At 38.5% G+C, this 25217-nt stretch overlaps 1 protein-coding gene across 5 annotated transcripts in view; it reads right to left on the minus strand.

Annotated features, from left to right (window-relative positions):
• Nucleotides 1-25217, minus strand: part of slc36a4 (solute carrier family 36 member 4) — a 54645-nt gene that overhangs the window by 12465 nt on the left and 16963 nt on the right. For all 5 annotated transcript variants that reach the window (XR_012391055.1, XR_012391054.1, XM_005157799.6 and 2 more), the window contains exons 6-11: nucleotides 21916-22011; nucleotides 20128-20212; nucleotides 19307-19546; nucleotides 17592-17690; nucleotides 14202-14371; nucleotides 9227-9396 (exon numbers count right to left, since the gene is read on the minus strand). Coding sequence is in view for 3 of the 5 variants with exons in the window: in XM_005157799.6 (XP_005157856.2) it covers nucleotides 9227-9396; nucleotides 14202-14371; nucleotides 17592-17690; nucleotides 19307-19546; nucleotides 20128-20212; nucleotides 21916-22011 (860 nt within the window). In the remaining 2 variants the exon portion in view is untranslated. The remainder of the gene's footprint in view (nucleotides 1-9226; nucleotides 9397-14201; nucleotides 14372-17591; nucleotides 17691-19306; nucleotides 19547-20127; nucleotides 20213-21915; nucleotides 22012-25217) is intronic.

Here is a 25217-nt window from a genome sequence, read left to right on the forward strand (position 1 = left end):
GCCAAAGAAACCGCGGTAAAGGAGGAGACACGCCAGGTTTCGGAACAAAAGTCTAGGTGTGAAAGCACCCTAAGATATTAAAAAATGTTTAACTGAAAATCCCGGGCTTATGTGGCGTAATCCTCGTAGTGATCCAAACTTGCAGAAACTTTTTCTTTGGGGATATCAGTGAGCATCAACTACTTCACGTCCTACAAGAAGGTTAAGTCAAATCTTGAGTACTCAGAAAAGGGCCTCAGCATGCAGGTGCATGATAAGCCCCATCACGGAGCTCCGCGACAGGCCTCAGCGGAGAGCTCCATGATGGGACTGTCTCCGCAGGGCAGGCAGGTAATAATTCACAGAGCCTCAGGAAGACGGAGATAAACGACCAGACACTGAATGAGTCCCTCAACTCTGCCCCAGCTCACACACACACACACACACTGCCACAAACGCACTATATAAAAACACAGAACCCACACACACACGTATATCTACACACACGCGATATGCCCACTAATCTATCACTGCGCTCGCAGGGTGACGGCCTTGAGCCTTAGAAAGAGGGAGGAAGAAAGAACATGCAGACAGATAAAAGACAGCATGAAAGAGTGACAGAATGAGAACTTCATCTATTTATCTATCAGCAACGGGCCGCAAACCTGCAACCTTCAGCACTCATTACACCTCCATTCAACGGCAACTAGAAGAAAACTTCCTCAGAAGCTGTGATTTAGAAAAAAAACAGTTCAACATACCTCTGCAATAATAATGATGATACAAAAGGCTGGGTCCCACTTTATATTAAGTGGCCTATATGTATTTACACAGGAATTAATAGTTTGTTACAATGTACTTATTGTGTAAATACATGTATTTACTGTGTACTTATGCTTGATTAAATACATGTATGCAATTACATCGGTAATTAACTTTGTAAATACACTGTTGACAATCCCTTACACCATAACCCACCCTTAAACCTACCCATACCACCAAACCTGTTCATAACCCAACCTCTATCCCAACTCAAAAGCACCACAAGTGTTCTCAAATACATTACAAACACAGTAAGAACATTGTATTTACTTTTTTATGTAAGTACATAGTAGTTAAGGACACTTAATATAAAGTGGGACCAAAGCTAGTTATAGATTTTAAATTATTATTATTGGCCGTCTAAAAATCTATGCAAATTACAATTACATACAAGTGTTTATTTGGATTTCACATATATAAAATGTCAAAAATGCAAAATATAACAAATGGACATTTATCTCTCTCTCTAAATATCACGGTTACTTTATTAGGTACACCTTTCAAGTACTGGGTTGGACCCCCGTTTGTCTTCAGAACTGCCTTAATCCTTCTTAGCTTAGATTCAACAAGGTACTGGAAATATGAATCACTGGATATTTTCTCTTTTTCAGAAAATTCTCTGTAAACTCTAGAGAAGGTTGTGCGTGAAAATGCCAGTAGATCAGCAGTTACTAAAATACTCAGACCAGCCCATCTGGCACCAACAACCATGCCACGTTCAAAGTCACTTAAATGACCTTTTTTCCCCATTCTGATGCTCTGTTTGAACTGCAGCAGATCATCTTGACCATGTCTACATGCCTAAATGCATTCAGTTACTGGCATGTGATCAGCTGATTAGAAATTTGCACTATCGAGAAGTTTGACAGGTGTACCTAATAAAGTGGCCGGTGTGCGCGTGCGTGTGAAAAGATATATATATGGCAAAATATGCAAATGACATATATTTAGATTTAGATCAGATTTCTATATGGGCGATCTAATTATTATTACTATTTTATTAATGAAAATTTATATTTATACATTTTTTTAATTGTCCCCGAATAAATGTAATTTTTTTAATACTTTTGTTTGTATACTTTGAGCTGCCGTGCGAGCTAATGAAATGAATCAGAATGTTCTGTTGATATATAATGCTGCTGATATAGACACGTTAACGTGATTTAAATAGCATATGATTATTACTTTTAAATCGTAACTTAAGCAATTTCTGTACCTGAATATCATGTCAGTGCGATCTCTGAGTGAGTGACGAGTGTTTGTGTGCTCCAGTGCAGCGCTTTTCAGTACAGAACAAGCGATTAAACTGACAGAAACACTGTGCTATTTGGAAGCTAGTTGATCATATTGTGGCTTTTCTCCTTTAGTGGATTTATTGCACTTGATGACAGAATCTAAAGGCATTGACATATATATTTTTCCTCCCTCTAAGGTAGCCTACCAGGCAGGTGGAGATAGATTTTGGTAGCCCGCCTGAAAGAACAAAAACCCCGGGATGTCAGGGTACTGGATTTTGCAAGCCCTGAAATGTCGTCAGTAGTTTACAAAGAAAAACTAAAATTATGCTTTAGTAAATTGCAAAACTATGAATCTCAAATCCACAGAAAATGAGAACATCAAGTGGCATCTTAATGATTTTTCACCAGCTTTATATTATAATGTTCCAAGAGTTTATGAATTCTGGATAAAGATTTGTATAAATTGCAGTCGGGAGAGCTGTGGAAACATTTATACTTATTATCAAAATTTTCATCACAAAGTTTTTTACTTACATATTTTACATTATTATTTTCCCTTTTTTCAAACTGTAATTTACATGATTACCATGCTTTTCTTTATAACTAATAATCATGCTTGGATTTATTGTACACAACTCACTGGCACATTTCATTGTGAAGAGAGAAAAAATGTTTTTCATAATGTTTGATCAAACTATAATGACTTTCTCTGCTTCTGAAAATGACTTTCCCACTGTGTGGGCAGAGGAAATAATATTATCCAATAATATCTTGGCCAATAAACCAATAAAAATGGATGGATAAAATGAAGTCCCACCCAAACATCATTTCCCACTGATAATCGCTTTACTCTGAAATGTATAATTCAGGCTATGCAACTAAAACTGTTTTCTAAGAAACACAACCAAGCGTCTTTCTTTTCTACCCCAAAGACAAATTTACAAATGTCCATGCTTCTGTCATGATGGCAAGTTGAAACTTGAAACTTGGATCAGAAAGAGCAAAAGACACACAGAGAGCAGCGAGCGACCGAAGGGTTGAGACGGAGAAAAAAAAAAGAAAAGGAGTCATGGGTGCAATAAAAGAAATCTTATAAACAGAGAAAGTGATATGTCCAAGAGACTAGAGAGATGGATAGAACAAAAGAGCGACAAATGAATAGTGAGCAGGGACATTGGCGAAGGAAGAATGGAAAGAAGAAAGATTGTATCTACATAGAATGATTGATAGCTACAACAATATGAAAAAATAGCTGGAATGGTAGATTGCTAGAAAGATAGATTGCTAGAAAATAGCTTGAATGATAAAGAGCAGCACTAGAACAATAGAAAGGTGGTTAGAACAACAGGTGGAAAAGCGCCAGAACAATGGGTTTAATAATAGATCAGTAGCTGATATGGTATCTAGAACAATAGCTACACAATGGACGGTTAGTTTGGATGATAAACATGGAAGAGTGGATGAAGAGAAAGATAGCGGGGTTAAAGAATATCTACTAAGACAGATCAAAATGATGTAGTGAGCTAATGGCAATGACGTTGAAGAACACATTTAATCAGTTCTTGCTTTCTTGGGGAACTGAACCCATACCCTTGACAATGCTAGTGTCATGCACTACTATTAGAGTAAAAAGAAAGGTAAAATAAAAAAAGAGAAAGAAGAACAGAATGACTGGAACCACAGACAGAATGAGGGGTGACAAAATTATGGAGAAACAAAAAAAGTGACAGATAAAAAATAATAAAAAGTAAAACAGATGAAAAATAGAGCAACAGATAGAAAAACATAATGGCAGATGAACAACAGCGTGACAGATAAAACAAAAGACAAAATGCTAGAGGAAAAAGGAGATGAGCAAAGCAACTGACAGAATGATAGAGCGACAGATGAACAATAGTGACAGATAGAATGCTAGTGACAAATAAAATAAACAAGAGTGATAGACAGAACAAAAAACAGATGGAGTGATAGAACAACAGATATAATAATAGAGCAACAGACAGAATGGTAGAATAACAGCCAGAATGAGAGCAACAGACAGAATGATAGAGCAACAGAGTGAACAACTTACAGATAGAGAAACAGACAGAATTACAGAACAACGGACAGAATTACAGAACAGCAGACAACGATAGAACAACAGACAGAAATGCAGATAACGATAAAGCGACATTCAAAACAACAGACAGGATGATAGAGCAACATACAGAATGGTAGAATGAGAGCAACAGACAGAACAACTGACAGAATGATAGAACAACAGACAGAATTGCAGATAATGATATAGCGACATTCAAAACAAAAGACAGGATGATAGAGCAACATACAGTATGGTAGAATGAGAGCAACAGACAGAACAACTGACAGAATGACAGAACAACAGACAGGATTATAGAGCAACAGACAGAACAACTGACAGAATGGTAGAGCAAGAGAGGGAACAACTGACAGAATGAGAGCAACAGACAGAATGATAGAGCAACAGACAGATTTACAGAACGGCAGACAGAATGATAGAGAATAATAAAGTGACACTCAGAACAACATACAGAATGATAGAGCAACAGACAGAATGATAGAGCAACAGATAGAATGATAGAGCAACAGATAGAATGGCAAAGAATGCTATAGCGACAGTCAGAACAACAGACAATTACAGACAGAATGATAGAGCAACAGATAGAATGGCAAAGAATGCTATAGCGACAGTCAGAACAACAGACAATTACAGACAGAATGATAGAGCAACAGAAAGATTTACAGGCAGAATAAAAGCAACAGACAGAACAACTGACAGGATGATAGAGCAACAGGCAGAATAAAAGCAACAGACAGAACAACTGAGAGGATGATAGAGCAACAGGCAGAATGAAAGCAACAGACAGAACAACTGACAGAATGTCAGAAAATCCTAAAGCGGCAGTCAAAACAATTACAGACAGAATAATAGAGCAACAGACAGACAAAACGACAGACAGAATGACAGAGAATGATATAGTGACAGACAGAACAACAAACAGAATGAGAGCAACAGACAGAATTACAAAACAACAGAAAAAATGATGGAATGACGGACAGAATAATAGAGCAACAGACAGAATGGCAGAGAATGATATAGCGACAGTCGGAACAACAGACGATGACAGACAGAATGGCGGCAACAGAACAACAGTCAGAGTGATACAGCAACAGACAGAACTATAGAGCAACAGACAAAACAACAGATAGACCGGATGACAGAGCAACAGATAAACAGACATCATAATAGAGAATAAATAACGGACAGAATGATAAAGCAGCAGTCAGAACAACAGACAGAATGATAGAGCAACAGACAGAAGAACTGATCAAATAACAGGCAGAATGATAGAGCAACAGACAGACACTACAACAGACAGAATGATCGAATAAAAGAGCAACAGACAAACAGAACAACAGACAGGATGATAGAGGGATAGAGATGAAAAACAGATTATAGTGAATAAAGAAAATAGCGCAACAGAGAAGTGAAAAATAGAGCAACAGATGGACAAACAAAACACCCATTCAAAATACTATAGTAATACTGTACATAATGTATACAAAACTAACCCTGCTAGCGCAGACAGATTCTGTTCTAACAGCTTGCGTTTTGCACAGTTTCACTCCATTTTTCTTCGTTTCAAATGCGAAAAACACACACACCATCACTCACTTATTCATCCACCCTCTGACGTTTCCACACAAGCCTTGCAACATGCTCTCTCTTCCTCTTTCATTCTCTTTCTTCACAGCAAACGCTCTCTCGCTCGCACCTGCATGACTGACAGTGTTAAACAAATATTTATTTTCATATTTTAGGTCTCTGGGAGGTTCACGGTTCAGCGGCAGACTCAATTTTTCCAAAGATAAAAAAAACATATATCAAAGTAATCCAAAAAGCCTTCAGGTTTACAATGGTTCACAGGATCCATCCATCATTTTTTGGGGTGGTGTACAAAAACCTCCACTATCTCACCTCTCATCACCAGTGAATACTAGAGGGAGGATTAGGACGAGGGGAAAACGGGAATGGGGACGAAATGAGGGGAGAAACAAAACGGATGGATGGATAGATAGATGGATGAAGTGCAGAGAGGACAGGAGGAAAACAAAAAGGCTGATAAAGACGAAAGAGGAGCGTAACGCAAGATCAAGAGCTGAATTTAGCTGAATAATGACACTATTTCCCTTTGTAAAGCTGCTTCGCTGCTTAATTGAATTAGCTTCATAATTGAATTTTTGCAACATTTACGTTGTTGAACTGAATTGAATTAACAACGAACTGACTCAGGGTAAATAATGACACCATTGTCTTCTGTAGAACTGCTTTATAGCTCAATCTAACTTCTCGTGGAAATTGAGAAACTTTGCGGTTACTGAAGTGAATCAACAGTGAACTGACTTAAGAAAAACACTGTTTCTGTCTTTTGTACAATGAAGATGTGTGAAGTGGCTAATTAACTCCTAAATGAACTATGTGTAACCGATTAGCTGTCCAATCTCAGAAAGATGTCCATGTAAGTCATTTGTGTTAAAATAACTTTTATTATATTATATTCTTCCAAAAAAAGTCCTTTTTACCAAATAATACTTGCATTTCCAAATGTAAATGGGCTACCTGGAAAACAAGAACATTTTAAAACCATTTTAGGGTACTTTTAGACTTGCTTACAGTGTTTGGATGTCTAATAAGACAATATTTATTGTTGGGAAGTTGTACATGTGATTTCAGGTGACAGGAGGTCAAGGTCAATTTATTAATAGAGCACATTTAACACACACCAGGCTGACCCAAGTGCTTTAAAAGCAGCAGCATTTTAAAATAAATAACAGTGTGCATAAGACTGTCATCAGGAACGTGAATGAGATGTTAAGCATGCTTATGACAACTGTCAATATGGGTGCTTTCTCGTCTCCCTTATTTAGTTCAGTTGAATTGCACTAGAGTTCGTTTTCCCTCTTGGTGCGGTTCGTTTGTTCAGGTGTGAATGTAGCAATCGCACTCAAGTGCGCACCAAAAAAGAGGTGGTCTCTATATGCTTTCAAACGAACCCTGAAGCGGTTTGTTTGTGGTGAGAATATGATCCGAATTAAAACAGACTCGAGAGCAAAAAGTACTGTGCCTTTTTGGACTAATCCAGCTTCCTGTGGCCGATGAGCTGTGCATTATGGAATGTGGAGGACAAATATTTGTTGACATCACTTTACCAACAATTTTAAACCGAGGGAAAAACATTACCTGATGGATAGTTGGTAATATTTCCGCAAGATGACCATGTCGCAGTTAGGCTAAATTAATTCATGCCTCCTCCTAATGTGGCATGCGATGCATTAAAACATTTTCCAGCCGCGCTTCTTCTCGAAATGTATAGTTTGCCTAAAGTGATGTATACAAAATATAGTGTACTATGATCAGGGATACAATCAGTCAGTGCAGTCGTAGCTCCATAGACAAAAGCAACATTTGTGTCTGCCGGTTTGTTTACTTGCAGGGAGTTCCAATGGCATTTTCCTGCACGTGAATTCTGACCAATCAATAAGCCGTTTAGAAGATACGCTCAATAAAATCTGGCCAATGAGTGATGTGGATTTTTGTCAGATGACTGCATTTTGGTTCTTTTCAACTGGTTTGAACCAAAGTAATCAGTGTTGTGTGAAAATGACCCAAAGACGGCAGAAAATGCTACAATGTATCATTTATTGCCTTTGGTCCGGACCAAATGAAGCGAACTACAGATGTGAAAGCACCCTAATTGTCATTCATTCAGAAATTACATTTTAAATGCAAAATGGCATTGTTTGTTATGACAACTTGACGTAAACAAATACATCACAACCTGTTTTTGCCTTTGTCATGACAACTTGACAATACTAGACACACAACTTGTCATAAATCTGCCATAAACATGATTGTCATGAAGCCATTATAAATATGTCAGGAATTTTATAACATCATAAATATTTTTTATACCTCAACTACAGTGGAGCAAGTCAGAATTTGTCAGTAATATATCATTAAATATTGACGCTCTTAAAATTATTCGACAGAGAAATGACATTTTTAATGTGACATTTTAATTTAAAAAAATACTTTTTTGATATTTGGTGCCAGTGTGACAGAGGCCATCTAGCGAAGTGCTGTGCAGGTAAACCTCACTTCTCTGACCTCACAAGGTGCTCTAGCGACAGAAGCTAGAGGCCATGGTCTTTAACCTCCTAGTTAGAACAACCGACTCCCATGCAAAAAATCACTGGTTTGATCCCAGCTCAGTTCGGGTTGGGTTCAGTAGGACCAGTTTGCTACAACTGAGGGCTCGTCCGAGATGGGCGTGAGGTTTAGGGGGGTGAGTAATGGAGCCAAAGTGCTATGCAGGAAAAACCTCACTCCTCTGACCTCAAAAATGTGCTCTAGCAACAGACGCTAGAGGCAATGGTCTTTAGCCTCCTTGTTGGAGCAACCGACTCCCATGCAAAGAATTGCCAGTTCGATCCAAGCTCAGCACAGGCTGGGTGCAGTAGGACTGGTGGACTACATGTGGGGGCTCGTCCGGGATGGGAGTGAGGTTTAGGGGGGGTGAGTGTAACAGAGGCCAGCAAGCGAAGTGCTATGCAGAAAAAACTTCACTCCTCTGACCTCAAAAGGTGCTCTAGAGACACTAGAGGTCATGAACTTTAGCCTCCATGTTAGAGCAACTGACTCAGTAGAACAAGTGGGTTATACCTGGGTGTTCGTCTAGGATGGGAGTGAGGTTTAGGGGGATGAGTAACAGAGGCAAAGTGTTCCAGTTTTGCACACAAGTTTAATTAGCATATTTGGATAGTAATACAGCTAATGGCACTTATTGAAATGGTTCAACAGTAAACTTAATATTACACTATTAACTATTTCTATTGATCCCTGTTTGGAAGCTCATTTTGAAACAACCCATAATATGTCCCATTTGTTTAAAAAACACCTCTTATACTTATTTGTCTTTACTTTGCTTGACCCTCTTGCTCTTGGATTTTTCATTTTCACTGAGCTTGACATGGTGCATTCTGGGATTGCTTTCATCATGAAAAATGTGATGCCTTGCAGTGGTGCTTATTGAGGCAGCTCACTATATTTTGGATTAGAGTTTGTCTGTGTTGTGTGTGTATGTGTGTGTGTGTGTATGTATACTCACAGGTGAGGCAGACGAGCAGTGCTCTAAGGCTAAGATCAGCCACTCGTCTCCAGCTCTTTCTGACTCGTTCACACATCGGCGGAAGCAGAATCTCTGCCGGCACGAAAAACTGCACTGCAAAACTCACAAACACTCCGAAAGAGTACAAGACCTTCACCAGCTGATTGGACCTGCAACACACACACACACACACACACACACACACACACACACACACACACACACTCATGAATACTGCAAAGAAATGTCAAGTCAGAAACCACAGCATGAGCAATTACGGTTTGAAGAACTTCAATGATGCAACGCAGGATTTCAACACATGACTTCAAAGGCAGCTCAAACGCAGACGCTGTGTGTTTCCAAAAGACACCATACTGCTCCAGGAGAAGCAGTTTGGGTCTACTTTAAATTTAAAAAAGAAGAAAAACTCTGGAACTGATACATCTGTACTTTAAGACATTAAACGTTTATATTATACAAACTTATATTAACATAAAAAATTAAGATCACTGTGCAAAAATTACTACATTCATTCATTTTCCTTCAGCTAAGTCCCTTATTTATCAGTGATCAACACAGCAGAATGAACTGCCAAAAAGTAGCGTATAGAAAAAACAACCCATGACAGAAACACTTGTGAAGAAACAAAGGAACATAAAAACCTACCGCCAGCTAGTGTTTCGAAAGTGTTATTGCAGAGTAACGCAGAAGTATAAATACACTACTACACACAAGGCATGCGCTGTGGGTCACGCTGATCACTCGACGCAAAAGTATAAATCAGCCTTTGTTGCAAAGCTTGTTATGTTGCAAACTGATATTTTCTTATTATATTATTCTACTTTGTCTGTACAGTCATAAACACACTTGTTTGTAGGGCAAGTAGTTTGACCGTTTCCTATGGAATAAATTAACATCATAAATATTTTGTGCATAAATAAAATTCACGCATCCGTAATTATAAAATCGTAAAGGAAAACGTGTACTCGTAATTTTACGAGGGCACAATTCCAAAATCTGCGATTAGAACAGACACAGATACGACATTTTCTATGTCTGTTTGTATATTAAATAAATTAATGAGAGTAAAAAAAATCTTTTTATCTACCTATTCTGAATAAATCTGTCTAATTTAGTTTGTGTTCTCTGGTGATCTTATAAGTTTTTTGCGAATTACTTAAACAGTTAAAACAGGTGACTCAATCAGCAGATGTCATGTTCTAGTTAACAGTGTTCAGTGATTCAGTGATACTGTGACACAGATACGACATTTTCTTTGTCTGTTTGTATATGACTGATAAATGTACGATGGGTGTACTTTACAAACACGAAATACAGTTTCACCACGGACACGAAGTCCTGGTTAAGAGTACGAATCAAACAGCGACACTCCACTGTCAAAATTACATCACCGCTGTCACAGGCATTAATAAACAAGCGAGACTCATCGATCACAATGGTGTGCCTCCTGGGCTTTCAGAGCGCCCACACACCGTATCAAGTAAGAGTTTTGTTATTCCCTCTTTGAGAAATGTCTGTCATGAGCTGTAATAAAGGTTGAGACTTAATGAGGTCTATTTTCGCTGTGTTTCTTGGACATTTTACAGAATCCAAATTAAGAATGAGACGAGGATAGTGAATTAACATAATGTAAGTTAACTACTTTTTTTTAACTGTTGAAGTAATTCACAAACAACTTATAAGATCACCAGAGAACACAAACTAAATTAGACAGATTTATTCAGAATAGGTAGATAAAAAGATTTTTTTTTTACTCTCATTAATTTATTTAATATACAAACAGACAAAGAAAATGTTGTATCTGTGTCTGTTCCAATCGCAGATTTGGGATTTGTACCCTCGTAAAATTACGAGTATGTTCCGTTTTCCTTTACAATCTTATAATTACGGATGTGTGAATTTTATTTACGCACTAAATATTTATGACCGTGATTTTATTCCATAGTTTTCTGCCAGTCCATTTATTATTCCTAGTCATTTCTCCCATTAGCAACAGAATTGCAAGTCCTAAAACAAAAGTCAAAAACAAGCGCACTTCTGCATTGTAGAATAATGTCAATATGAGGTCGTTAAAGTTATACATGTATATAATCGCACAAAAGTCAGTTTCAGAAGCACGTCACACTGCTCAGATATTGGCTCTGGTGGCTGATGTGTTCTCCGCTGAAATAATGCTAATGAGGTCTAGAAATACGCTAACTGCTAATAAACGCCTGCTTAAAAGTTGGTAGGAAACGGCAGGCTTTATCAAAAGCAGCTGGTTTTGATTTCTCTGTAATTTGATCGTAAGTGTCTGTGAGCTGCGATCAGTCACTCGAGATGTTTCTGACACTGAACTCGGGGGAATGAAGACGACGCTTCAAACACTTCAGTCTGGAGTTTAATATTAGTTCTAGTGAATTTAACTGCATTATAGCAGAGAGCTGCGACAACTAAATTGAACTGACTTAACACTGGAGTTTGATGGATGTGACTTTACATTTTTTAAACTTTCTTGGAAAGTGTTTGTCCCTCAAGTTAAAAAAAAAAAAACTGTGCCTGTAACGAGTCAATAATTCCAGCTTTACTTCCTGCAGTGGCTGTTTACACCTGAGCACTTCATGTGCTTTTTTCTGATTTGATCTGATTTTTAAAAAAAAAAACTTTGCGTAGAAACTTCCTGAAGGAAATATACACCTGAATAAATATTTTCTTTTAGCAAATTTGACTTATTATATTATGTGGTCGATTAAAGGATTATGGCTCATATGAGGATTTAAAGCAATGATCTCAAACTTAATTCCTAGTGGGTTCTCTGCTGTTGTGACGCGGTGGGCATGTTCATAATTTCAGGAGGCGTGGCTTTGAATCACAGTCCCTCCCCGCAGTCCAAAGATAATATGCTAACTGGTTGGCATTTTGGCAGATCACCTACTGCACCTTGAATATATTAAAATTGTGAATGAACTTGACTGTTGATGTCTTAAATAATAATGTCAAATAGCCAACACGCGTTGATGCATTGCCCTATACGCTGACGCGCACCTCTCAAAAAATGTAACTACACGTCAAAATGATGCATAGCGCAAGCTCTGTAATTGGTCGGCTTGGTAGCGCTGACCAGTCTGGGCGGGACCGAGAAGCTATGCAAGCCCGATGGAGCGATTGTTTACTTCAGTGTGAAGTCCCGTGAAGGAGCTCGGGATGGAAAGTTGCGTTCTTGCCTGTATCAGTTCTTGCCTGAAAATGAGCGAGTTTGACCCACTTGTACATTGAGAAAGCATTTAGGAAAAACAAAACACCAGCGAATAAACTCGACACAGAGGAACATTAACACCTCACGGCCAACTAGCGTTTCGGAAGTGTTAATGCAGAACAACAGAAACAGCGTGCAGAAGTATACATGCACAGCTACGTGCGTTGCATGCGCCGTGGGTCACGCCGATCACTTGACGCAGAAGTATAAACCAGGCTTATGTCACATACCTGTCTGATGGCTCATTATGCAGGTCTTTGTCTTCTCTGGTGTGAATCACTGCATTAGTAATGATAGCTCACGCCTTCTCGCATAGACCACTTTTACTCAAAAAGTGACTAAGAAATTTTTATTCATTATATTGTTTTCTGTTAGCAAGTTAACAAGACGATTCTCACATCATTTTGAAGCAACAACACTAGGCTACAAGATCCAGTTCTCAAAATTCATGTGAACAAATGTTCTGTGTGTTTCTCAGCCTTGTTTCAGTAGCTATGTTTCCATCCAAAAATGCGAATAAACTTTATGCGCAAAACTCGATTACCGCATAAAAGTTGTGCAAATGAAGCATCGTTTCCATCCAACGAGTCAAAGCGAAAAAAATCATCACTTCCTGATTAACTGGCGCCAAATATCAACAGTAAAAACTGCATTTGCTGCAGTAGGAGAAGCTGCATCAATCTTTTCTAAATGAATGCACCTCAGAAGACAATCCTGACAAGCAGTGAGCGTGCAGTGGCGTTTGAAGGTGTCAGAAGCGGAGCACAGGCGCTCTTGATTCTGGAGGTCATTAGTAATATAATAACATTAATACTGAAATGGTAAGGCGTTTTATAATGAAAAAAAAACATTTCAGATGTTTTATAATATGCTCAGCCTGACGTTTTGTCCATTCACACATATTTTAAGCATCACATGATCTCTTTCAGCAAAATCACATGACCTTTTTTAATGCGCATGCTGGAGTTTGTGCGGTAAAAGTGTTTCCATCGCAGTTTATGTGCATTTTTTCTTATCGAATAAAAAGTTTATCCTACCCAGTTAGGCGCATATTTTTTGTGCGCATTTTCAAAATTTATTCGCATCATGGCGTTTCCATCAACTGTTTTTTTTTTATGCGCATTTGCAAAAAAAAATAAATAAATAGGTGGATGGAAACATAGCTAGTGACTTTAAAATTTTAGTTTTAAACTAACCATGCATAAACGTTTCTTTCTCAAAAACACAAACACATACAAACATTCTGCTTAGGTATTATTGTAGCCCAGCTTGTGCCGTTTACAGTGGTATCACCCTTTAGCCATTAATATGTTTTTAAGATGTTGAAAACAACACAAATATCAGTGCATGTCAAACCTTCTCCAGAGCCCCAAAACACCCTCAGACCCCAGAGGGTTAAATAAACAGTAGCATAGTGTAGCCTACTTTGTGATTATGAATGGTCTTTCTTTGGTGCTGTTAAAACCACCACATCAAACCTGTAGCTGTTGAAATGGTAGCAAATCATATTTTAAATTGCAATTTTAACCAGATAATATAAGATTTTTTTCCAAATTATGGAAAAAAGTTGATGCTCCAATGGATAATACTGGAAAAGTAGTGTTTTTTTGTTGTAGTTTGTTTTGTTTTTTTCAGAAATGTATTTAAGAAGCCCTCCTAAAACAAAACGATCAACTTTTAAAGTGTCATTATGGGGAAGCATTAAAGAATGTTAGTCACCAGGAGTCGTGTGGAAGGTTTAGCGTGATGCTGCCTTTGATGTCATCTCTGAAACGCAGGTAGCCCAGAGTGGCCAGCGTTACATAAAGGACGATGATGAAGCCCATGCCAATGTTGAGGGCCTGAGGGAATCGCTTGGGCTCCCTCATTTGATTCTCTAATGGAAGAACCTACAAGAACAGAACAAGAGAGATAAATGTAGGCTGATTGGTAGCGGCACTCCAGGCAAAACATGCACAACCCTAGTCCAGGAGGAAAGAAAAATAGTAGTGTGCAAAATGATGCCGCCTTCAAAGGCACATTCCTTTGACCAATTTCTGCTTCCTTTGGCTAACATAGTAAAGCATGGCCATGGACACTTAAAGGCTGCATCCTAAATCGCATCATTCACTATTCACTACATTAGACCACTAATAAAGTGCACTTAAAAGAGCGAATGAAAATGAGGGAGTGAATTGGAGTGTACTAAAGGGAGGCAGTTCTGTTTGTGCTTTGCTGGTCGATTAATCCCTTAGACGGATTATTTTTTTAAACTTTATGCTCAGACTCTGTGAGAGTTATTTAACACTAATGCTGCGTTCACACCAGACGCGGCATGCGCATCAAGCGCGAGTGATTTAAATGTTAAGTCAATGCAAACGCGCGAATAGACATCCTGCGGCGTGATACGCGCGAATGGCGCGGCGCGAATGACGAGATTTGCGCGAATTGAACGTTTTGCGCGTTTGACGCGCTTAATGCACGTTTCACGCGAATCACTCGAGTTCAAAAATCTGAACTTCAGCGGACATTCACGCCGAGTTAACCAGTCAGTAGCTTGCTCTTGGGGGGGCGTGATTGTGACGTATCGCCTGTTATCTGTGTCCCAGGGGAAATCCCCCAGCAGACACCGACAAGAAGTTCATTAAACTGGGCTGGGCTCAGTCAAAAGCACTGCTGAAAACCTCCATCAGTCAGATTCAGTTTCTGGAGGAGTCTATGAGCTTGAAGAGCTGGATGCACCTCTGAAAGGATGTAGTGGATTCAGACACGACCCTAAACGTATCAACGTTGTTTATCATCCTTTATAAAGCACATTAACACTGTTATTTTCTTCATAAAATCCATGTTAGCCATTTAGCTATGAAGCTAGAGTCACGGGGCCGACAGAAGCCCTGCCCATCACGCGAATCCGCGTCTGTTCTGAAGTGAATTTGACACGCGAATGAAGCGGTGTTTGACGCGAGAATGCAGCAAGAAACCTCAAATGTTCACGCGGCTATTTACGCGCGAATAGCGCGATTTATCCGCACGTTCTGTGTCTGGTGTGAACACAGCATCAGGCTGCATTTACACTGCAGATCTTAATGGTCAATTCCGATTTTGTGACTGTATCCGATTTTTTTAGCTGACCTGCTTACATCATCTTTTAAAAGTGACTCGTATTCGATTGTCTGCATTTATACTGCACACGGTAAAAAGGCAATGACCAGAAAAAAAAAAAAAAAAAAAAAGAGCGGGCGCTGACTAACAGCTGATAATTATATAGAGCTCTTCTCAGTTCCTGTATTTAATGTGTTCACTGGGTTTCATTTTGAAGTTGTTGTTTTACTTTAGTTTATGACAGAGAAGTTCTCTTTTAGCCATCTTCTTTTAATCTAAGCCTTTTTAAACCAGCAGGCATCTTAATGTAATGTCCATGCTGTTATTTATGCACGTGATGTACCACAGTTGTATATTAGTTTATATTGGTTACGTGGTGGATGTTGCGCTCTCGCTCTCTCTTGTTAACATGTTTAAATATGTGTTCTATATGACAATATAAAAGCATATTTAGTCCTCGTGTATGAGATTTAAGGTTTGGGACTCTGCTGAAGTCTGTTCTGAAATGAAAGCGTCAGAGTTGACATTATTCACCATGGTTTTTAATGACGCACATTGCACTCGCATTGACCGGTGAAAATACGATCTAATTTAAAAATTAAACAATATATTGCCAGACAGACGAAGAAACTTTCGGTTTTGGAAGAGAGCGGCATCAGTGATAAAAGACACACACAGGTTACACTCTTGTCGGCCTATTCATTATTGATTTTTTAACATTAAACGCATAATAATAATCAAGTGCAAAAAAAGAAGAGCTGAACTTGGCAAAAAGTATTTAGCCTACAGCAGTTGCTGCGATGGTTGCTTTGTTTCTCTGCAGTTTGCTTGTCAGTGCTAAATTATTTTTGTTTTATTAAAAAAATAAGATTATTTATTATTAAACATTGATGGTTGATGGTTGCAAGATTTTTTAAAAAGGAGTAGGCCTATGCGTTGCGTATTTATGGCCATTGAGCTTATCTACCCACGACCCACCCATAGTTAAACATCAAGTATAGCCAACTTTTTGATTACCTGACATGCGGATCAAAGGCAGGACTCGTGATTATGAAAGAATCGCACATAACAAGGTTTCTATGCGTCCCCAATATGCAATGCCAAGAGATAAAGTATCCATAAAGTATCTTACACTGCACACACTTTGTGTAATGTGTAAAGTCGTGGACGCATGTCAGAAACTAGTCCTTTAATTGTCCATGCTCAATCATTAATAGATAAGGTCTGGATTTGCAGGGTTATCAACAATGTGTGTATATTTTTGGCTTGGAACAGCCTTCTGTTGAAAGATTTTTGTGTTCATCCTTGCTACAGGCAAAAACAAACAAACAAACAAACAAATAAACTTCTTCGAAACCAAATCTATGAAATATCGGTTCTCTGTACACAATCGGCGAGTACACAAAATAAAATACTCGTACTCATATCAGTTTGTAAAAAGCTGTATCGGTGCATCCCTAATTTTCATTATGTAAGCTTAAGGACTTCCAGTGAACTGTCATGCCATTATTAAAACACTGCTTTTAAAATCTGGGTTACTTATGATTTTCTGATTAAGCCTGATTGATATATGAAATAAAGTCGGTCTCAGTCTGGACAAGAAGCACTGCAGTAAATTCCATTGCTGCTTGGCATATCTTTAATAAATGGAAATGTATTTTACCCCAGTATGTTTAATAGAGTTTCACAGCTGCTCCTGACAGCGCTTGAGTTTAAACGGCTTTTCACCTTGAGTTGCACTTGAACAGCTAGATTAATGCTCAAGTCTATTTAATAGATTATATGTTAATTAATTTACTTTATCAATGTTGTTAAAGGAATCTTATGAAATTGAAAACAGTCACATTAAACTTTCAGCTGAAGTTTATTGGTGGCTGAAAAAACACTTGCCATGCATGACAGCTTCGGTGAAGTGTTATGCTTACTAAACTTTGGGGTTGAACTATTCTTCTACATTCAAAAGAAAAGAAAACAACAAGATTCAGTACATCTATCGATAAATAAATGAAAGCAAAATCATAATCTCACCACTCCGATTCCCTCAAAGGCAAATATGGCTGTGCCGAAGAAGAAGGGGAACTTTCTCCATGTGGAGGCGTATGGCAGACGTCTGGGATCACTCAAATCCTACAGAGTCAGAGATGGTAAAAGGGGTGATATAATTTCACTTTATGACTGTAATTGCAGTATTTCTTTCTAATATTAAGGCGGACAGACACACACAAGCTTACAGGAACAATATAAGTAAAGATCTAGTGTGAGCCTCAGACGCAGCAGTCGCCCACAGCAGCGACAGTCTGCTGAATACAAGAAATAGCTCCAATCTCATTTGTTGGCTTCATGCAATTGGTGAGAGTTTGTATGCTGCGTTTGTGCTGGTGCTGTCAAACGCTTAACTGCATCCAAAATAAACGTTTGTATTAACATAATATATGCATGTAAATATTTGAAAAATGCATATTGTGTTTGTATTATGTTTGTATTTATGCATGCATAATAAATATGGACATGTATACTAGTATGTTTTATTTTAGATGTGATTAAATGCCAATTAATTGTTTTTAGCACTAGTTCGTGAGCAGCCTGTATCAATTGTGCTCTACAATGAGGAATTTTAACAGCAAAAATGAATGTTCAGTGTGGGCTGAGTGTGCATATAGAAAAACTAGCCTAGAGCGCCATCTGCTTTTATAAATCAGCCTAGACTGCTATCTGCTGTTAAAAACTAGCCTAGAGCACCATCCGCTGATAAAAAACACCCTAGAACGCCATCTGCTGTTGAAAACTAGCTTAGAGTGCCATTTGCTGTTAAAGAACTAGCCTAGAGCGCCACCTGCTGATATAAACCATCCTTGAGCGCCATCTGCTGTTGAAAATTAGCCTAGAGCACCATCTGCAGTTAAAAACTAGCCTAGAGCGACATCTGCTTTTATAAACCAGCTTGGAGTGCCATCTGTTATAAACCAGCCACCATCTGCTGCTAAAAACTAGCCTAGAGCACAGTCTGCTATTAAAAACTAGCCTAGAGCGACATCTGCTGTTAAAAAACTAGCCTAGAGCGCCATCTGCTGTTAAAACCTAGCCTAGAGCGCCATCTGCTGTAAAAAAACTAGCCTAGAGCGCCATCTGCTGTTAAAAACTAGCCTAGAGCGACATCTGCTTTTATAAACCAGCTTGGAGTGCCATCTGTTATAAACCAGCCACCATTTGCTGTTAAAAACTAGCCTAGAGCACAGTCTGCTATTAAAAACTAGCCTAGAGCGACATCTGCTGTTAAAAACTAGCCTAGAGCGCCATCTGCTGTTAAAAACTAGCCTAGAGCGCCATCTGCTGTTAAAAACTAGCCTAAAGCGCCATCTGCTTTAAAAAACTAGCCTAGAGCGCCATCTGCTGTTAAAAACTAGCCTAGAGCGCCATCTGCTATAAAAAACTAGCCTAGAGCACAGTCTGCTATTAAAAACTAGCCTAGAGCGACATCTGCTGTTAAAAACTAGCCTAGAGCGCCATCTGCTGTTAAAAACTAGCCTAGAGCGCCATCTGCTTTAAAAAAACTAGCCTAGAGCGCCATCTGCTGTTAAAAACTAGCCTAGAGCGACATCTGCTTTTATAAACCAGCTTGGAGTGCCATCTGTTATAAACCAGCCACCATCTGCTATTATAAACAAATATAGAGCACCATCCCATTAGTAAAAAAACTAATCTTAAAATCCCCCGCAGATCACATGGCCCTAACACAGACTTACATTGAGGATATAAGAGAAGATGAAGATGAGGCTGATGGCCATACAGAGGTTGGCGATGGCGGACAGAGCGGCCATATTGCGCAGGTCTCTGATGAAGGTCAGCACAATGATGAAGGGAAGGAGGAAGACCATATAGAGGCGCAGATCTATTGCGACAGAAGAGACGGCACTCGCTTCTGAGCTGTTGGAGGATAACAGCACAGTTTCTGCCGTCGAGTTCATATGAGTGCCCTCCATAACCTACAGCATACAAAAGAAAAAAAAAAATCACATTTATTGATTTATTTATTTATTATTATTTATTTCCTTTATTTAGCCAGGAGATCACATAGAGACAGTACTGTCTCTTCTTCCAGCGAGACCTGGTCAAGATAGCCTTCCACATAAAGTTTCATATAAAAATCTCAAACAATACCACAAAATTACAAAATCACCATTCTTAAAAATTGGTATATTATTTATAGACAGAACTGACCTAACACTTAGTTCCTCCCCTCAAACAAAGAGCCAATGGCAGTTAAATATCAGTTGCATGGCAAACATATTATAGCTTCAAACGTATGTTATTCTTACTCTTTAGAGAAAGTACTTCACAGCACTTTTATAGGTGCTGTATGCAAGCTTGACACCCAGTGGTTGAACTAGGTATTGCACGCCTGGTTCAAAACACATTTTCACTCAGCCTCTCTCTGCTGAAGACTCCACACAAGTGCAGGTTGCAGGATTGACGATGTCAGTATTCTGCTTTTTATTTGACTTCTTCAGCAAATAATAAAATAATAGAGCATGTTTATCTTGTGGAGCTCTACTGCTGCACATACCTGTTTAATGTTTTCAGCCAGAAATACGAAATAAACACTACAGAAGCCCAGCTGGGTCAAAACCAGGAAGAAATTCACCAAGTGCCTGTAAAAGAAATTCAGGGCAAATCATTATATTATGTGAGAAGAGAGAGACATGAGATAAATAAATATCAGTGTAGTAGACCAGCTATCCAATCAAAATTATGTATTTCATAGTCCTGTAATACATTTTGTTGACCTTTAAATGGATTTGAAATATTGTTACTGTTTAATAAAACTAAAACTGTGTAAAGAAATCATTATTGCAATCAAGCACAAGACAAATATTACATTTAAATGTGATTACATTTAAACAGTTACAGTTATCAGAATAAAAAAATATTATCTAAAAGTAAAATATGACACTGTTATTAAAAGCTGAACAAATAAATTCTGGTCCGGTTAAAGGATATCATACGCTAGATTAGGTATGCAATTAAAATTTAAACTTGTACATTTGTACTTTATATTTTAATTGCAGACATCTTTTCAGTGTTATTTTGATATTTTTCAGTATTCATGCTACTATCCTTCAACTAAGATTAAATGTTACATTTAAACAAAGGTTTCTGCTTAATGTGATATAAAAATTAATTTAACATATATTATTAGATATAATAAAACTAATATCAATATTCTTTATATTAAAAATTATTTCTCTAAATTTCTCCAATGAAGAAAAAGATGAAAATGTTTTTACTATTTAAACTTTTTATATACATACACACGGCCACTTTATTAGGTACACGTCCAACTGTCTACTCAGGCTACAATTCACACAGGCTCAACAAAATTGGACAATAGTAGATAGAAAAAACGTTGCCTGGTCTGATGAGTCTCGATTTCTGCTGCAACATTCAGATAGTAGGGTTAGAATTTGGCGTCAACAACATGAAAGCATGGCTCCATCCTGCCTTGTATCAAAGGTTCAGGCTGGTGGTGGTGGTGTAATGGTGTGGGGGATATTTTCTTGGCACACTTTGGGTTCATTAGTACAAATTTAGCATTGTGTCAACGCCACAGCCTACCTGAGTATTGTTGCTGGCCATGTTCATCCCTTTATGACCACAGTGTACTCATCTTCTGATGGCTACATCCAGCAGGATAACATGCCATGTCATAAAGCACGAATCATCTCAGACTGTTTTTTTAAACATGACAATGAGTTCAATGTACTCAAATGGCCTCCACAGTCACCAGATCTCAATCCAATAGAGTATCTTTGAGATGTGGTGGAACGGGAGATTCACATCATGGATGTGCAGCCAACAAATTAGCAACTGTGTGATGCCATCATGTCAATTTGGACCAAAATTTTCCAGCATCTTGTTGAATCTCTGCCACGAAGTATCAAGGCAGTTCTGAAGGTAAAAGGGGGTCCAACCCTGTACTAGTAAGGTGTGATAAAGTGACCTTATAAAGTGGCCGCAAAGTGTGTATATAAGTAAATACATAATTATTTTACTATATTTTATAAATATAATTTTATATTTCAGCAGACATGATATTATCTTTCAACACCGATAAAACAAAACAGAGAACATTTGCTGAGTCTTCTTAGGATTCAGTGTGTGTGTGGGACACATCAGATCTGCAGGCAGCGTCCTGTCTCTCTGTCTCTGCTCTCTAATGAATATATTCATTCAAGCACAGATATTTGCCCTCCTGCCATCCCGTTCTCTCGCTCATATATGCACAAACAGGAGTGTGGGGGGGGGGGGGGGGGGGTTCTGTCACGCCACTGAACTGCATGATGGGAAAACTCACCTTCCAAAATGAGCACCTCTCCTCAGGCACTGGGAGGAACTCAACTCCATAGCAGCAGCAACTGTTTCACTGTAACCAAGGGGAGAACGCTTCAACCTGACACACACACAGAGAGAGAGAGAGAGAGAGAGAGAGAGACAAACACACACACACACAGTGAGAGCATGTTAGAAACAGACAGACACTTACACGGAGAGAGAGAGTGAGACAGACAGAAAGAAACTAAGACAAACAGACACACAAACACAGAGTGAGATCCAGGAAAACAGAAAGAAAGAGAGAGACAGACAGACAGAGACACACAAAAACACAGACATTCATTCATTTTCTTTTCAGCTTAGACCCTTTATTGATCAGGGCTTGCCACAGCAGAATGAACCGCCAACTTATCCAGCATATGTTTTACACAGCAGATGTCCTTCCAGCTGCAACCCATCACTGGGCAACACCCATACATTCTTCTGAGAACATGCAAACTCCACAGAGGAATGCCAACTGATCAAACCGGGGCTCGAACCAGCTACAGACAGACAGAAAGATAGAGACAGACACACAGACAGTCAGACACACAACAGACAGAAAGGATGAGAGACAGACAAACACACACACACACATAAAGACTATACAGACAGTCAGTCAGGCACACATAGACAAGGACACAGACAAAAAAGGTGAGAAACGAGCCAGAGAAACGACAGACAGACACTCACACATACACGCATATCACCGAAGAACAAAGCGGGGGCAGAATAAAAACAGCTTTCGTACAATTCTAGAGGGGGAAATGCAGTCAAAACACTTGAATAAAAAAGGACAGAAAGAAAGCTCGACTACTCATGACTAGAATCAGCTTCAGACGCAAAACTGACCCCAAAGCCAAATCTGACACCACCAGAAAAAAAGCCTATAAAATGAGGTGCTGCCGGGGCTGATAACCTCATGAGCGGTGCGAACACATATAACACCACACACTTCAGCCTAATGTTTAGTCCTTATAATAAAATGAAATAAAATATAATAAAATAAAATATATTATAAAATAAAATATAATAAACAATAAAATCTAATATAATAAAATATAACAAATATAATAAAATAAATATAAAATAATATAATATATTAAAATATAATATAATAAAATAAAAAAATATATATAATAAAATAAAAAAATAATAAAATATCAAAACATCACATCATATAATATAATATAAAATAATATAATATAATATAATTAATATAATATAATATAATATAATATAATATAATATAATATAATATAATATAATATAATATAATATAATATAATAACAGACTGAACTCAAAAGTGTGATGGTTTAGTGGCGTTTTCTGCAGCAGGAGTCTCATGTATCTTCAACTAAGAGTTTCACCATCCTGCTTATCTGTGTTTTTGACAGTTTGGCACCATCTTGTGACTGAATAATGATCAGGTTAGTGTATACTCCATCAGCGGTTTTAATTTCTGCCAGCTATGTGTTTTTGACTGTTTGGCGCCATCTTGTGATTGAATAATGTGCAGGTTAGTGTATATTCCATCAGCTGTTTTCGTTTCTGTCAGTTTTGCATTTAATTAAAGAATTAATAAACTATTACAGCACAAAAAACTGTCTAATTGTTATGTTCTGTGGCAAGTAGCCGTTTAATAAACAAGATAAAGTACATCTAGGATGTTTGTTATTGCAGAATAAAGCCCTTTAGTCTTGCACAAAAGATAAGCCTGTTGGGCTTTATTCTGCGATAACAACCTTCAGGATGTGGCCGATAAAAAAATCTTATATTTAATAATAATGATAGCAATAAAAATAAGGACATGGCACTGGATATATCACAGATCCCTTGTCATTATAGATCTACTTAAGTGTAATCTGTACTGTCATTATGGTAAAGAAATCAGTTGTTAGAAATTAGTTATTAGTTATATGTTTAGAAATGTGTTAAAAAAAAAAAAAAAACGTCTTTCCGTTAAACAGAACTTGTACAGAAATATACAGGGGGGGCTAATAATTCTGACTTCTACTCTATGTCAGTCTTTGTGGTTGATAATTTATGCTAATTGCAGTAGCTTTGGCAAACCCATGACAGCCCACTGATGAAGATGAGGATGACAAGTCTTCAGTCTAACGCCGGCACACACTGTAAAATCAGCCTGCCCACATATGACTGATGCAGCGGTCTGCCTTTCCTGCTCTCAGACCCCAGGGATAGGCCTTTGATCGCGTTTGAAGAGCGAATGCGTGCAAGCAGCAGCCGTTTGTACACCGAGAACGCATACACAGATATCCTGACTGCAGGAAAGTCCACACGCTAGCAAGTGCTGTGTTCAGAATACAGAATATGTATGCGTGCTTCAAACCACTCAGGAACAACTACTCAGCTTTGAGGATAGTTTCACAAACAATACAGTGTTTATCTGAATATCTAATGAGATGTGTTTTCCTATTGGGAACGCTTGCTTGATGCTTCTGGTCATCGAGTGCCACAAACAAAGTCTCGCCGCATGAACATTGCCTTTGTTGAATGGGAGCTGAGCTTTAGTCACCAACAGGATCAAATGTGTGAGTGGGGGGAAACTTCACTTGTGATCCAACAGGGGACCAAAGTCATCCTAAAGTCACATTTGGTCACCTGAACTGTGCAATCTTCCCTTTGAAGCCCACACACTAAACTAACCAAACAGAACTCTTGAAATGAAAGCCGTGTTGTCGCTTCATGTTATGCGCATCTGGGCTTAATAATTGTGATGGAACACACCACAAAGGCTCCAGCACTGGCCAACTAGCAGGTATAGTGTGTGGAGTTGCTCTTCAGTGGATAGTCCATCTGCATTAGCATTAGACTGATCTGAAATAAACTGAACTGACCTTCAACGGCCACATTAATACTGAACTGAAGCGGTTTCAATTTACTAGACCTACACCAGCATTTTACACTACTCTCCACCCTGCCTTACATGCTGGAATGTTCCACAATCCTAGAAACATCCTTGCAGGTGTGTTGAGGCAAGTTAAAGCTAAAATCTGCAGGACACCGGCCCTCCAGGACCAAGTTTGGACACCCCTGTCCTACATCTTACCCGCTGATAAAGCATCTCCACAATGTACGTCAAGAGTTCTTCAGCCTCCAACACCTTGACTGCAGCTCTGCACAAGAAGTTTGGCCATAGGAGAAATAGTCATGCCCAACTTAGCCTGATTTCTATCAAGGTTTTTTTTTTCCCTTCACTTTCCTCAATTAGTGAAGATTGTTCACCGCCACAGTCGCCATTGGTGTGGGACTTGTGGAGC

The sequence above is a fragment of the Danio rerio genome, chromosome 15 (assembly GCF_049306965.1).
Source record: "Danio rerio strain Tuebingen ecotype United States chromosome 15, GRCz12tu, whole genome shotgun sequence".
In the NCBI taxonomy this organism is placed as follows: Eukaryota; Metazoa; Chordata; class Actinopteri; order Cypriniformes; family Danionidae; genus Danio; species Danio rerio.